This window comes from Nyctibius grandis, chromosome 6 (genome assembly GCF_013368605.1).
Source record: "Nyctibius grandis isolate bNycGra1 chromosome 6, bNycGra1.pri, whole genome shotgun sequence".
Taxonomy (NCBI): Eukaryota; Metazoa; Chordata; class Aves; order Nyctibiiformes; family Nyctibiidae; genus Nyctibius; species Nyctibius grandis.
The window spans coordinates 59,253,469-59,267,270 of record NC_090663.1 but is presented as its reverse complement, the minus strand read 5'-3'; the positions used below and the strand labels follow the sequence as shown (position 1 = coordinate 59,267,270).

Genomic DNA, 13,802 nt, shown 5'->3' with positions numbered 1-13,802 from the left:
GAGTAACCTTGGCTGAACATGTTCTCTTCTTCAGGACAGCTTTGGTTTGTCTTAGTACTATTTCCACTATTGTGTATTCTGCCTGGGCAGAAGAAGGAATGGACAAATACCTATGAAAATATTATAGGTCAAATTTGCCTGATGGCTCTTCTTTAATTAGTTGGTAGCCTTTTGCACGCACACACATGGATGCATGTCATAGAGAAACAGCTTCTGCTGAGCAGCTGCAAGCTCTCACTGGTTGTTTAACTAGAGGATGATGCACAAAATTGTCAGAACACATTTCTTATAGGACAGTGACTTCAGAATGCGTGTGCCTGAGATGAACTTCTCATGGTGAATCTGAATATTGCTCTTTTTGTCTTCTAGTTTGTGGAGACATCCATGGTCAGTTCTTTGACTTGATGAAACTGTTTGAAGTGGGAGGTTCTCCTGCCAACACACGGTATCTCTTCCTGGGGGACTACGTGGACAGAGGGTACTTCAGCATTGAAGTAAGTTTTTATTTCTGTTTTCAGCTGTGAAACTGCTTGCAGCCTATTGTGTATATTTAGCATCTTAATTTAACCAGTTCAGGAATACTGAAGCTCTTCACAGGTACTACTTGTGAGCAAAAGTAGTCCACGTTAATGTCACTGTTGGTGTTTTCATAAAGGTTGCGTGATATCCAGCCAAATCCCACTATATCTGTGCTGGAAAGCTGATGGGGAACAGACCTTGGTGCTAACTAGTAGCCATCCAAATATAGCACAGAAGGCAGTCTGCTCTGCAGCTTGTGCAAGCTAAATAGGATGAATGGACATGAGCTATTAGAAAAGAGACATAACAGAAAAACTAAATTAACAACTCATAGTTTAGTTTGACTTTTAGGTTTATTTGATCTGAGTCTCCTGGATGCGAAATGTTATGAAAATGGAAGGACTAGATAGGGGGTAAATGGGACAGAAAGCCAGCAGATAACATGCTGTGCTGGAGAGAATGGATGAGTTCTGTTTAGATATGGCATGCGGGAGTGTGTGATCACTGGCGCTTGATGCAGCACTTAAATCTACAGAGAATAAGTGATGCACAGGTGCCCTGTTGAAGGTGCTGAGGCCTGGTGCAGACTCCAGTATCAGGTTATAGAATGTGGAGGTCAAAGGACAACATCTTTAGCTGGCTTGCGAAAGAAACAGTGTCCTGTCCAACCTGCCCACCTTTGACTAGAAGTGAGTCAAATACCATGCACAAATCTTTTGTTCTAGTGCTCATAAAACAAAATAGATTTTTTCTTCAGTTCTATGTTGCTGCTTGGTTTTGCAAACTGACAGATGAGATGCACAATTATCAAATAAAACCTACTCCGGATTTGTTCATCCAGGTTATGGTTGATCTAGTCATTGAACGGTCACTCAGAAACCCTTACAGCAGTTTTTGAGCTACAGCTTGACTCCTTTCTGTGAAAAGTTTGGACTTTAACTCCCTCTGAGTCAGGGAGAACGCCCATTATCTGTTAGAAGCAATATAGGTCCTATGATACAGGGCTGTGCCTCTGTGACTAGATAAGATGACAGCATGTGAGAACACATATACTGCTGTTTTCATTCTACATACCACATCTTAGTACACTGTTGCCATAATGATATAAAAATATGTAATCCCAAGCAGCTGAGTTATTTATAATGGGTTTGTAAAATGGATCAGTGCATTATTTTGCCAGTGTTACAGTATGAAGAGAAGTTTCTTAAAAATAAGATTCAGTAAAACTACTTTTGCTTTATTAGTTTATTTTAAAATTTAGTTTAAAATGTTAACAGAATCTTTTGGCACATCTTACAAATAGAAATATGCTGCTCCAAGCGCAAATGCTCTAAAAACTTAAGAAATGCAAGGTTCTTTCACCAACCTACCAAAAATCAGTATAGTCAGGATTTAATCTCTCACTGAAGTCAGCACTTTGATCATGATTTTTTTGAGCCATGTGTGCCTGCTTCCTCCCTCCTCTGATCCATGGTGAGCTGTGAGCTAAATCATTGCTGTGGATTACCATGCTGGATCGCTTGGGGAAGGCTGGGAGTGTAGGGGGTGGCTTCATAGGCTTAAACTGTTGTGCAGCTCAATCCTGAACTACCATTTTTCAGTTGCAATAACCTAATTCCTATCTCCTGTGGACTTCGACTGAGCCAAGTTGTGTCTGGAAGAGGAGAGTTTTGTCTTCATTTCTATATATGTTTTTAATATAAGAAATAGAACAAGTGGATTTGCTTCAGCTTTCAAGTGCTTGTCTGACAGTTTGCCAAAATCTGCGCCAGGGCTATTACCAATTAAAGACAATAGCAAGCGATATAACACAAAGCAAAATAGCTTATGGGTAGGGAATAAACCCCTTAAAATTCCTCATTTAGCAACCTGCATATTTAGCAAATTATATTCTGAATTCAGTTTTTCTGTTCTGGAACACTCCTTTTTCACTGGAAGCAGTACTGGCTTCTGCCAGCACTAAGGAGATATCTGAGCTGTTGCTTATATTATTCCTTTTTGTATGTAAGGTTCTCAAATCACTACTTTTTTGGTCATGTAACTGATTCTCCCCACCTGTCACCTTGATTAAAGAATGCCTTTGAAAGGAAAGGCAGTTTTCTGTTTCATCAGTGTATTTGGATGTAGAGCTATGCATTCAGGCATGAACTCAGCACAGTAAGTAGTGACAAGGAAAGGAAAACAGTGAAGACTGCAACTTGGCATGTTGGGGTGGGGGGGGAAGGGGGGATGCTTTTGGTAGAGAAGGGTCCCTGAGCATGTCTAGGAGGCACCAGCTCTTGCCAGTACTTTTGTTGGAGAAGTCGTGGTGGTAAACAGTCCTAGCCTGATCTCAGTGCACATTTCTACCACATCAGTCACACAGTGATCTTTATTCCATCGATCTGTTGGCTCCCCTTTCTGCTATGTAGACACGAGACTATTGCAGTTCTGGGGTCTTTCCAGAAAAATTAAGTAGCTGGTCCAAGGTACTAATCACGAGTAATATAAGCTTTAAAAAAAAAATACCTTTGATTGCTGTGTGATATCTAGCATAAATGTGACACCATTGAGCCTAGACTTAGCTGAGTTCTGGTAGTGGGCGAGATAATCCTTGTCTGTGGGCTGCAAAGCATTTGGGATTCTTCTGGATGAAAGGTACTATATAATGTAAGCTATTACCATTAAGAACAGAGGAAGAAATTGCATGAGGTAGGTGGAAGGCATTTGATAATGCAGAGGGAAAAAGAGAAAACTGTTTGTATAAGGCGGTCAGCAGAAATGACAGTCCTTGCCCCACAGCGCTTTTGATCTGGGGGCTCAATCCTTCACATGTGTGCTCTGTTTTTACTAGAGTTAGCTACAGTGTTTGAAGAGGGGGTGTTTTGTGTCTTTAAAGTTAGTTCTAAGCAAGGTTTCGCAGTATGAGAGACAAATAAAGGAATTAGAACAGGTAAAACAGAAAATGTCAAAATTGTAAGTTGGATGAGATGAGGTTTCTCAGCACAGACCAAATCTTTATCCCGTAGTTGCACTCCCTTTTCCATTTGACCTTTTGGCAGAACCTGAGCATTTCTTCGCTTAGAATAACAAATTTCTGCAGGTTGCAATATCTGATATGGCACACTTGTTTCCTCGGCTCTGTAACTGATAACGGTTCCCTGTTGTGTTTGTGCACTGTTCTAGGGGATTGACTCCAGAGTAGAAACCTCTCAGTTCTCACTTTCAAACAAGTTTTATGGTCATAGAGAAAAGAAACCCAAATGATCAAAACAGAGGGCTATTTTTAAATCCAAAGAATAGTTTGAGCATAAGTGGTTCTGCAGGAATGGATTGTAAGGAAGAAAGACTAATCTCTACCTGATTCTGAAAACTCTCTTTTGAAAGGCAGATGTAAATGCCATGCATTGTAGGGGGGAGTACACATATAGATTGCTTTTCATCACAGTCTTGTAAAAATTGCAGTCAGAGTAAATACCGATAATAATGCATTAATAATATTATGTAAATGAACTGTTGGAATTATTTTCCTGCTCAATCCCACATAAAAACATACAGGCTTAAATGTCAGTTGAATGTCACAAGGTACATTCTGATCATTCTTGACAGAGCAGATAGTTAAGATATGGAGGATTAAACCAATGTTCAAAATAAACAAAACCGGAGTTGTGTTTTAAGGTTCAAAATGTTCGTATGTCTTCATTTCCTGAACACAAAGACCGAAATTCCAGAAGGAGAAACTGTTTCTGTGGTATTTCTAGCAAGAACAAAGTGAGGTGTTTGGAGTGAGTCTGGAATTTGACCATTGGACCTTGCATCAATTAAAAAAGCATCTGGCACTTGAGATGCTTCTGAACTCAGTGAACTGTTAGAACTTATTAACTGATCTCTCCCAAGAAAAGAATTACATATAAATAAATTTGTGTTAGTAAACTGTGGGTGAAGTGAATGATGGTGAAGCTGTGTGTCACCTCTCAAGTCCCCATGCACTTTCTAGGCCTTTATTGGAAGAATAAACACCTTTCAGTTTCCTCTGTTGCTCTAGTTGTGTTGATGTTTCCCAATAAACAGTTTGATTTAAATTAGTTTTGACTGGTCAGGAATAGTTTACCAGTGAAGTCAACTGTTTTTTTCACTTCTTTCAGAGCAAAGAAAATCCAAATACCTTAATTATCCTAAATTTCCTTGCCCTTTTCTTCTATGTAACAGTAGCAAATATGTTTCTCTGTAGTGAGAAATTGCATCTTGTAAGATCTCATTTTTGCTGGGCAGTGCTTCTCAGAGCCGTGACTATTCAGTAGTACAGCAAACTCATTTTGTTTTTGTATATATTAGATCCCCAGACTGAAACATCTGTTTGTGTCAGGGCCATCCTCGCAGCTTGCCTGGTCCTGTGCCAGGTCTTCCCAGAGCAAGTCCCCAACATGCCAAGAACCCCTTTTGGCTGCAGGGAGAGAATGTGGGACGGTGTCCTGGAGGTCGTTGGCACCATTTCCCCCGCACTGCTTCCATCTCTGTGGGGGACCCATCTCCATAGAAAACATCTGGGGCTAAGACACGAGGTCCAATGAGGAGAGCTAGGAGCCAGCACTTGGATACCTGTTTAGAAGATACTAACTATAAGAATTAGGGGAACATTTCAGAAAAAGAATTTTCTAGTCACTTTTTGGTTTTAAAATGCTCCTTCCTTTTTGGACCTGTTGAGGTCCTTCTGTGGGAGTAATGTGATCTAAACACTAGAAAACAGTGTAAAGCAAGTAGCAACGTTTTGCAGGTGATAACTTTTAATAAAATCATCTGGGAGACTACCTAGAAGAGACTCTTGCAATAATTGAAGTCTAGAGGTGCTAAAGTGCCATGCAAGTGCCAAAACAGCTTGGAAATATTCAACAGATGTTTAAAACTAAACACTCACAAGTTGAATGATTAGACTGAGATTCTTGAACAACATTTTAGGAACAGCAGAGACCCTAAGCGTGAGGAATGGCTTCACTGCTACTCCACAAGAAGTCTATTTCCACAGCAGTAGCCTTTTTAATTTTTAAATACACAACCTGTATGTACATGAGTACTGGTTTCAGAAACACGAAAAACAGGTAAAATAAGAACACACTGGGAAAAAAGTTGTGGCAAAGTTTAAGTTGTCACTGAAGATCAGGTTGATGCAAGTAGCCGTACCTTATTGTCCCTGTTCTGCAGCAGAGCCTTAAGAGATCATCCTTTATGCCCTGAAAGTTCGGAAAAAAAAAAGGAATTAACTGCTGGTTGCAGGAAAGACAATATATTTTTTTCCTTTGTTTTCAGTAGTGTTCAAAGTTTTCTTTCCCCGTAGTCAAGGGATGGTATTTCAGAAATGGCAAGAACTTGCATCTCTTGTGAGTATTTTTGTTACAGATGCAATGTATCTTTATTTGTCTCTGAAATAAAGACGTGATAAATAGTCATACCAGTAGCGTGAATGCTGTTATGTGTGTAAAAAGGTACATGGCTTCCATTGGGATAGTTATTCCATTTTAGGAAGCTGTACCTCTACTAGGTACTGTGATGGTATAATTATTTCTGTGCAGTTAAAGTAATGCAATTTTTATATTTAGGTGAGGTGTGTGTTAGTTACAGAGGGAAGAGGCTATGCCAATATAGTGTTCCACAGTTCACAGAACATCAGTAGAGACCTTAGCAACATGTGGCTTAAATTATCCTTTCAAGTATGAATTACCTTGTGTTTATTCACACTTAATTTCATCTGCTGTGGAAGTGCCTGGTGGCATCAGTCATTTGCAGAGAGAGTTCATCTTTTGCTGCCCATACAAAGCCACACAGCTAACAGTGAGCTGCCTCTTTTTCTTGACACGAGTACCCAGAAGTGAGTGCACTGTACTGTGTTACAGATGTTGCTGTGGTTGCAGTCTCGTGGTGATGGTAGGTAACAGTTTTCCAATGTTCCTTGTTTTGAGCACTTAGCTTGAGATCCGTGCAAGAGGTCTGGGGCTTTTGGTTTTCCCTTTCAGAAGGAGCTGAGATTTCAAATTGTGCGAAGGCTCGAATTCAGCATGCGACAGTGGAGTTAAATCCTGAGTCTGTTTTGAAAATATGTGCGTTTGGCTTACACAGCGCTTAATTGCACAGACCTTTTCTTTCCTGATGGTGAGGCTGCCAGAGCCTCAGCAGGAAAACAGCTTGACTATAGGAGCTGGGAAGATTACCTCTTTGTTATAAACTTAACATATCTGCTATTTAAACAGCTGAAAGATACTAAGCAAGTAAGCAGGGGTGCAGTTTGAGGGCTGGCATTTAAGAAATGTAACTTTTTTTTTTTTTTGGCTGTATGAAATGAGACAGGCCAAAAATACCTTAGAGATGTCCAGATTGTGAGGTCACTTCAGTACATTTCACACAGAGTCACAGCAGAGCTGATGCATTGTATATTCTTGATGGAAAAAGTTGAAGGGGGCGGGGGGGAACGCAACAGATTTTAAAATTTTGCTGTTGGGAAGAAGCATTACCAAATGATTTAAGATTGTAAGCTCAGATTTTCAATGAGGGCAAATTACCATCAATCTTTTGACTTCATTAAGAATTACGATATGCAAAGCATAATTTTAAAAAAAATAAACCCAGAATGTTTGCTTATGATCTGTTGTTTGGACATAAGTTTTTTGTATGTAAATGGCTGAGTTGGAAAGCCATGAGAAAGTGTCACCCTCATATTTGTTGTTTAGCTTGCATGGGAAAAAAAGTCTGCTAATTAGTTCTTGTTTGCTATTAAGATATTACATCGCTGGACTTCTGATCAGAAAAGGGAGAAAATTAAAGGAACTATCTAAACAAAATAAGCCTTCGATATGGTACCACTGAAAACAACACAAAATGTGAATGGTGGGCTTACATTACTTGAATAGTGGCAGGGAAACACAGAACTTCCTGGACTGCATCGGTTCTCTGTTATCTTCTCGGTCTGGTTCTCATGAGTGCTTCAAAGGAAGCATTGAAAAAAGAAAAAATAAATCTATGATAAGCAAATGTAAAGAGATCTACCCGTAAGCAAGTACTAAATGCCAAAAAGATAAAAATTCCAGCTTTATTTTCCCTGCTTCTCAAATCTGGATGATATTGTAAGTACCTAGTGCTCATTTCAGTCTTGCCAAGGCTTTATGAAAATGAAAAACTTAGTTATAAGGGAAAGTTAAACCACTCCTCTTTTTTTTTTTTTTTTAATAAAGCACTTTGTCTAAGCACAAATCATTGTGCTTTTCTAAATTATAAGCTGCTTTGGCAGGATTAGAAGCTCTAGGGTAACTTAGATACAACTTTAAAAGCTAGAACTTTTTTTGCATGGATGGAGGTGTCACTTTAAACTTCTTGTCTCACAACATTTATATCAAATTTTTGTATTAGCCAGTAAGTTCAAAGAAGTGGAAGGTTGTGGGAATATTTGGAGGAATGATAACATCATTATGAAAGAGATGGAGAGTTGCGCTGATGATAAGGAGAAGTCCAGGCTTCCTTCCCCATAGAAGGATTTCAACCTTCAAAGCCAAATCTTCTCTCTCTGTGCAAACTCCAGCAAGCCTTCCCCAGGCACACCCTTTGTGATTGTTTTGGGCCACAGCAGATAATTCCTGTGACCTAACACCATAATTTCACGCTGGATTACATTAGCGTGATCTACCCGGCGTTCTGATATCTCCTCTCGCTTCCTGCAGTGGCAGTAGTGCCTGGGAGGCAGAAGAGGTGGCGTGAGCTGGGAGGCCTTCCGTGTGTTTCCAAGGGGGAGAATTAATTTTGCAAGTCCTGGAGGATGCTGCCTGTATTATCTGCTCTTTTTACCTGGCTTTAGACCCTCTGAGTAGAAGAACAGAGATTACAGAGAGCAGGCAGAGCATCAAGATGTTTACATTGAATAAGTTCAAGACAGACAATAGTAGTATAAAACCTTTGCTGCTATGTAATTATCTGTGGATAGTTGTGGATAGCACAAACATAAAAATGTTGCATCCTTTTTCCCGTTTCAGGGTTTTGTTTTTGCTTTTTAAGATGAGGACTGTATAGCATATGAGGGAGCAGAAATCAAAATGTTCCAACATGATTAACATAATTCTTCTGTTTATCAAGACATTCTGAATTGTCTAAGGGAATTGATACTGTACAAATTTAGAGGCATTACATGGACAAAATTGCTGATTTTGCTCTCAGCAGAAACTGTGGTTAGGAGTACATTCTGAATTTCCAAGCTATTGACTATTGAGGTAAATAAAGTAAATAAATTTTGTCAACAGAACAAAGGGGGGTGTTAGGAGGTAGTTGCAAATGAAAGTGGGTTTTTTTTGCCACCTTTTGTTTCTCGTGCAACAGTTCTGCAGTTCATGTAAGAAAGGAAGAGTAGGAGAAGAAATTTTTCAGACAGTTTTCTTGCTCATGATTTTTGAGAGGCCGTTGTGGGCTGTACATCATGCGTGCAGATGGTGGGCTCATCTCATGGGATGCGTGGGTCTTATTTCCATCAGCTTCCTTGGAGCTGTGAGTTTGTCAGCCAGGCACCTGAGCAGGGTCATCCTGCACAAAGGATAAATCTTCCATGAAGTTTGCAAGTTTACTCATTCGTCAAGAGTCTCGTAATGCTTTGGCATCATTGCTGCGTCGGTTTTGTTTTCAAAACAACTGTTTTAATCGGGTGGTTTCGAGAGGTCTGAGCAGAGGTTAGCCTCTCCAAGTTGTCTTTTATAATCTTTAAAACCATGTCTAGAAGAAATATAATCTCAAGTAGAAATCTTCTGGAAAGGTAAAATGCTTTGTAGAAGCTTTGTAGTAACTTCATTTGATGCAAGAGCTTTGCGAATTTTTTTTCTCAGTTGCTTGTACAGAACGTTAAGTGAAAAATGAACAAGCGTTCATGTAAAAATTCTGTAATACTGGAAGCTGAGGTATTTCCTGAAGTGTGGGTTTAATTGTTCTAGGGCAACTTTTCCTTAAACCAGGAAATGCAGATCTTCCGGGGAAATTGTTTCCACGGCAGGTTTCTGCCTAACCTGCCAGGTGGAGAGTGTGTGCGTCATTTTAGAGATGCACAGCAACTACTTCTTGATGGCTGGGGCCACTGAAGACCACGCGTGGCTGAACAGGGAGGCACCACATAGCGACAGCGATAAACTGTGTTAGAATATACAGAATATTTAGAATATTTTCAGCCGGTCCTGGTGGAAGTGCAGAGAAACGTTTGCATGTAATGTCTGAAGAGTGAAGCTAATCTTTTGAAAATAGATGTTTCACACAGAATACTTTTTCTTCTGCTATTTTTTCATAAGTGAACATAAGGGGAACATAAGTAGTTGAATTACGGCATTAACTATGAATTCTGTTTTTCTTTCTTGTTTCTGATTTGCAGTGTGTGCTGTACTTGTGGGCCTTGAAAATTCTTTACCCCAAAACACTGTTTTTACTTCGTGGGAATCATGAATGTAGACATTTAACAGAGTATTTCACATTTAAGCAAGAATGTAAGTCTACCTTAACCTTTCTCCTCTTAACTCCTTTTTCAACAACTTGATTTGTTATTTTGTGGGCATTTTATGCTTGTTTACCTTCAGTAATTTTAAAGGTATGTTTCATGTTAACTGGTATTAATTTTAAATTGTAATCACTGTTCCCTGAGAGGGCAGTCTTGCAGGGGCCGGAGAGGCTGTCTCAGTGGTGGAGAAAGGAAGGGGTTAGACTCCCCGCAGCAGGTAATGACCGACCACCCATACAAACCCGGGTGGGCCATCTGGGCCTGGATGTTCTCGGTAAACCCGTGCTGCTCTTGCTTTTTGCAGCAGCTGCCGCCTGCTGCAGCAGCCTGGCAGTCAAAACCTGCTGGCACGCCAGCTCTGGCACCGCTGCAGCAGGTCCCTGGTCACTAGTGGCGGAGGTGGCATCTCACCGGGTCTCATCTGCAACAGGAGAAAAAAATGAAATAATTTATATGATTGCATTTTTTTTTCCTCTTTAAGTATAGTATTTTCACATTTACCCTGTAAGTAGGCTTGAGCTTTTTGGTATGCTCTTTTATAGGAATTCCTTTCTGTGTTGCAAGAAAGGATACAGTGACACATAGAAGCTCATTAGATGTAGACCTTCACCTGCACAATGAAGTTTTTTTTTTTTCTGTGACACTGTAAGCTGAAGCTTTTGCCATAAGTCTGTGTTCCCTTCTTAGCATCGGGGATAACGGAAATGTTAATTGGCTCAAAGGCTTCATGGTTTACTGGGTTTAATATGCGTATTGGTAAATTAACATTTCAGCTTCATTGGTTCAGCTTCAACCTCGTCCATTTCATAATGACATTTCTGTAGATAATTAATCATAAGGGACAGGTCCAAAGTTCTGATTACTTCATAGACAGCATATTGAGTGATAATGTAGTAGATGACAACCATTCAGCAGACTTTTTAAGGCTTGCTGTATAGATTTCATGGCAGACTATAATGGTATATTAAATTGTTTATTTGCAATTTTTTAGAAAAATATAATAAACTTGGCAGAACTTTTATTAGTTTCACCTCAGAGTCTGAAGAATTTTTCCAGCAGTAGATAACAATAATCCTAAAGAATTTTTTTACACGAGGCAATCTTTGGTACAGTCCTCAGTGCAAGAGAGAGCCATATTGAGATATTAAGCAACATCCTAATTTCTTTATTCCTCTTAAATACTGATGGCACTTTCTGATACCATCTTAATCTTTAAAAGGTAAAATCAAATATTCAGAACGCGTATATGATGCCTGCATGGATGCCTTCGACTGCCTTCCCTTGGCTGCTCTGATGAACCAACAATTCCTGTGTGTACACGGTGGCTTGTCTCCAGAGATCAACACCTTAGATGACATCAGAAAAGTAAGTCTGAACAGTGCTCAGATCTAATAAGTGAACAGTTAATCACCAGCAACTAAAACTTGAATCCTTTCTCACTGTTATTCATTTATGTAAGATGCTTGTATGTCATTTTGACATTGATGTTGACATTATCACCTTTTAAAGGTCTTTTTAAATAGAACATAAAAGGAATTGCTGCAATTAGTCGTATTTTGTTGGGGTAAGGAAATCACCATCATCCAGTAAAAAAAAAAAAAAGGATTTATTATCTTTGTGTTCTAAAAAAAAGAAATGCGTTTTGTATATAAGTATTTAGGAGCAAGTGAATACATAGCATTAATTTTTTCTAAGTATTATCTGCTAGCACAATGTAAGCACACCATCTGATGATTCCTTGCACCTTGTTAGGCATTCTGCACTTTCTTGGAGAAGAGATAAAAATAGCTCAAGAAAAACCTCACAATACTTAAAACATATAATAAAAAACTATGATTGCAATGAATATAGTCAAAACAACATTACTATTTTAAAAATAATTAAGAGCTTCATTCTCAACAGATCCTGCCACATTTTTAATAGTACTGCACTTGAGTGCCTAGCAAATTGTCTAAGCGAGGCTTGCTAAGTTGATTATTGTGTGCTGAGAAGTTTCTTACAAATCTCATGAAGGTTCAGAGACCAATGTCAAACACTTTCTTCACGTAATCCAGTGTTGTTGCATGTTATCAAGGATTATTTTTTTCAGGTGTTTTTTAAAAAAATCTCAGTTGATATTTCTAAAATGAGGTATTTAAACCATTCATTCTTAGTGTTTCCAGTGGAAGAGATTTTCTTATTTCTTGCTTGCAGTTTGAGACTTGCAAACATGGATATATACTTCTGAGCTTTAAAGTTACTAAAAGATAAATTATATTCTGAGGTTAATTTGTAGCCTACTTAGAAATTAATATGGTTTTAAAAAAAAAAAAACCAAACTTGAGCCCATAATTACATGTTTTTTTTAAAAAGCAATTAGATTAAGATATTAACTGCACTTATGAAAATTACTGAATGTAAAGTTTTGTTTCTCAGGTTCACTATCTCATTAAGCAAAAATATTCTCTGTATAAAAATTACCTGGCTTTGCAACAATGTAATGGCAGAGTAAAGCTCTTTAGCTCTCAGATGCTAGATTAGGGTCATTAACGTCTTCACTTACCCCCCGCTAGCAGGTTTATTCGTCTTTGGCAACCAGCAGGAATTGGTTTTGCATATTTATGAATTGTTATTTAATTGAAATGAATTATAGTTACAAAAGCATTAAGTGGTAGAGGGCTGAAATAAGTGAGAAGTGTAGGTATGCTATGAATATTTCATCATGAAGATGCAAAGGTAAAATCGTAGAGGTCTCTTATTAAAACTTTTTAACTGAGTATTGAAAAACTGGTAAAACCAATTCTTTCTCTTTGGAATTTTTTTTTTTTTTTTAAAAAAAAAAGATATGTTAGGTATGCTACTAAATCATTACTTGATCTTCCTGGTCAGAGTAGAGAATGTTTTGGACTGTGAGCCTGCTTCACACACCCATCTAACAAGGGATGTTTTTATATTAAAGAGTTCTTGCAGAGGAATACTGATTTTTAATATTTCCCTATTTTGCTATGCTTTGTCTTATTTGCGGTATGATTCTATATAATTTGAATTTTTTGATACCAATAGGCAGAAAGAGGAGGGTTTAGCTGCTTAATGTGGATTAAGGTTATGAGAGCAACAAGAATGTCATGGCAAGGCGCTGTAATGCAGAGATGTTGTCTTGGTATTTAAATACAATTTTTTGTGAAAATGTATCTAAATCAAAATGGGAACTTGCTTTGAAATAACTATTGTATTTTTTTCTTCAGGTGCCTCACTCACATAAATTGAGTGCCATGATGTTTGAAAAATCACAGAATACACAAATACCATCTTCTCTCTTGTCCACTGAAATGCTTGAAAAAAACAGTAGAAAAATGAAAAAAAAAAAAGGCACACAAAAATTCATGTAGAATGGGAATGCACTGTATCTCTTAATTTTCGGTTATATCTATTCCTTCTCCTCTTTGTCAGTGTTAGTAAGGAGTGTTTTACTGTTATTCAAAATCCATTTCTTTAAAGCTGAGAGCAACCCAAAGCTGAAAAACAGATTGCTTTGGGTCTTTTTTTGCCAACCCATGGAATGAAAAATAGTAACTTTGCTTCAGTGTTTCTGTGATACATAGTTGAAAGAAGTTAGTATTTCTTTGTCTCCTATTTTTCTTAGTTAGATCGATTCAAGGAACCACCTGCATACGGACCTATGTGTGACATCCTGTGGTCAGACCCGTTGGAGGACTTTGGAAACGAGAAGACTCAGGAACACTTTACTCACAACACAGTCAGGGGGTGCTCGTACTTCTACAGGTGAATATTACTACTTTGAATGGGTTTCTGTACATGA

The 13,802-nt window shown here is 38.4% G+C and overlaps 1 protein-coding gene across 6 annotated transcripts in view; it reads left to right on the top strand.

Annotated features, from left to right (window-relative positions):
- Positions 1 to 13,802, top strand: part of PPP3CA (protein phosphatase 3 catalytic subunit alpha) — a 214,033-nt gene that overhangs the window by 146,574 nt on the left and 53,657 nt on the right. For all 6 annotated transcript variants that reach the window (XM_068402805.1, XM_068402807.1, XM_068402806.1 and 3 more), the window contains exons 3-6: positions 370 to 494; positions 9,881 to 9,992; positions 11,223 to 11,368; positions 13,626 to 13,765. In XM_068402805.1, the coding sequence (XP_068258906.1) occupies positions 370 to 494; positions 9,881 to 9,992; positions 11,223 to 11,368; positions 13,626 to 13,765 (523 nt within the window). The remainder of the gene's footprint in view (positions 1 to 369; positions 495 to 9,880; positions 9,993 to 11,222; positions 11,369 to 13,625; positions 13,766 to 13,802) is intronic.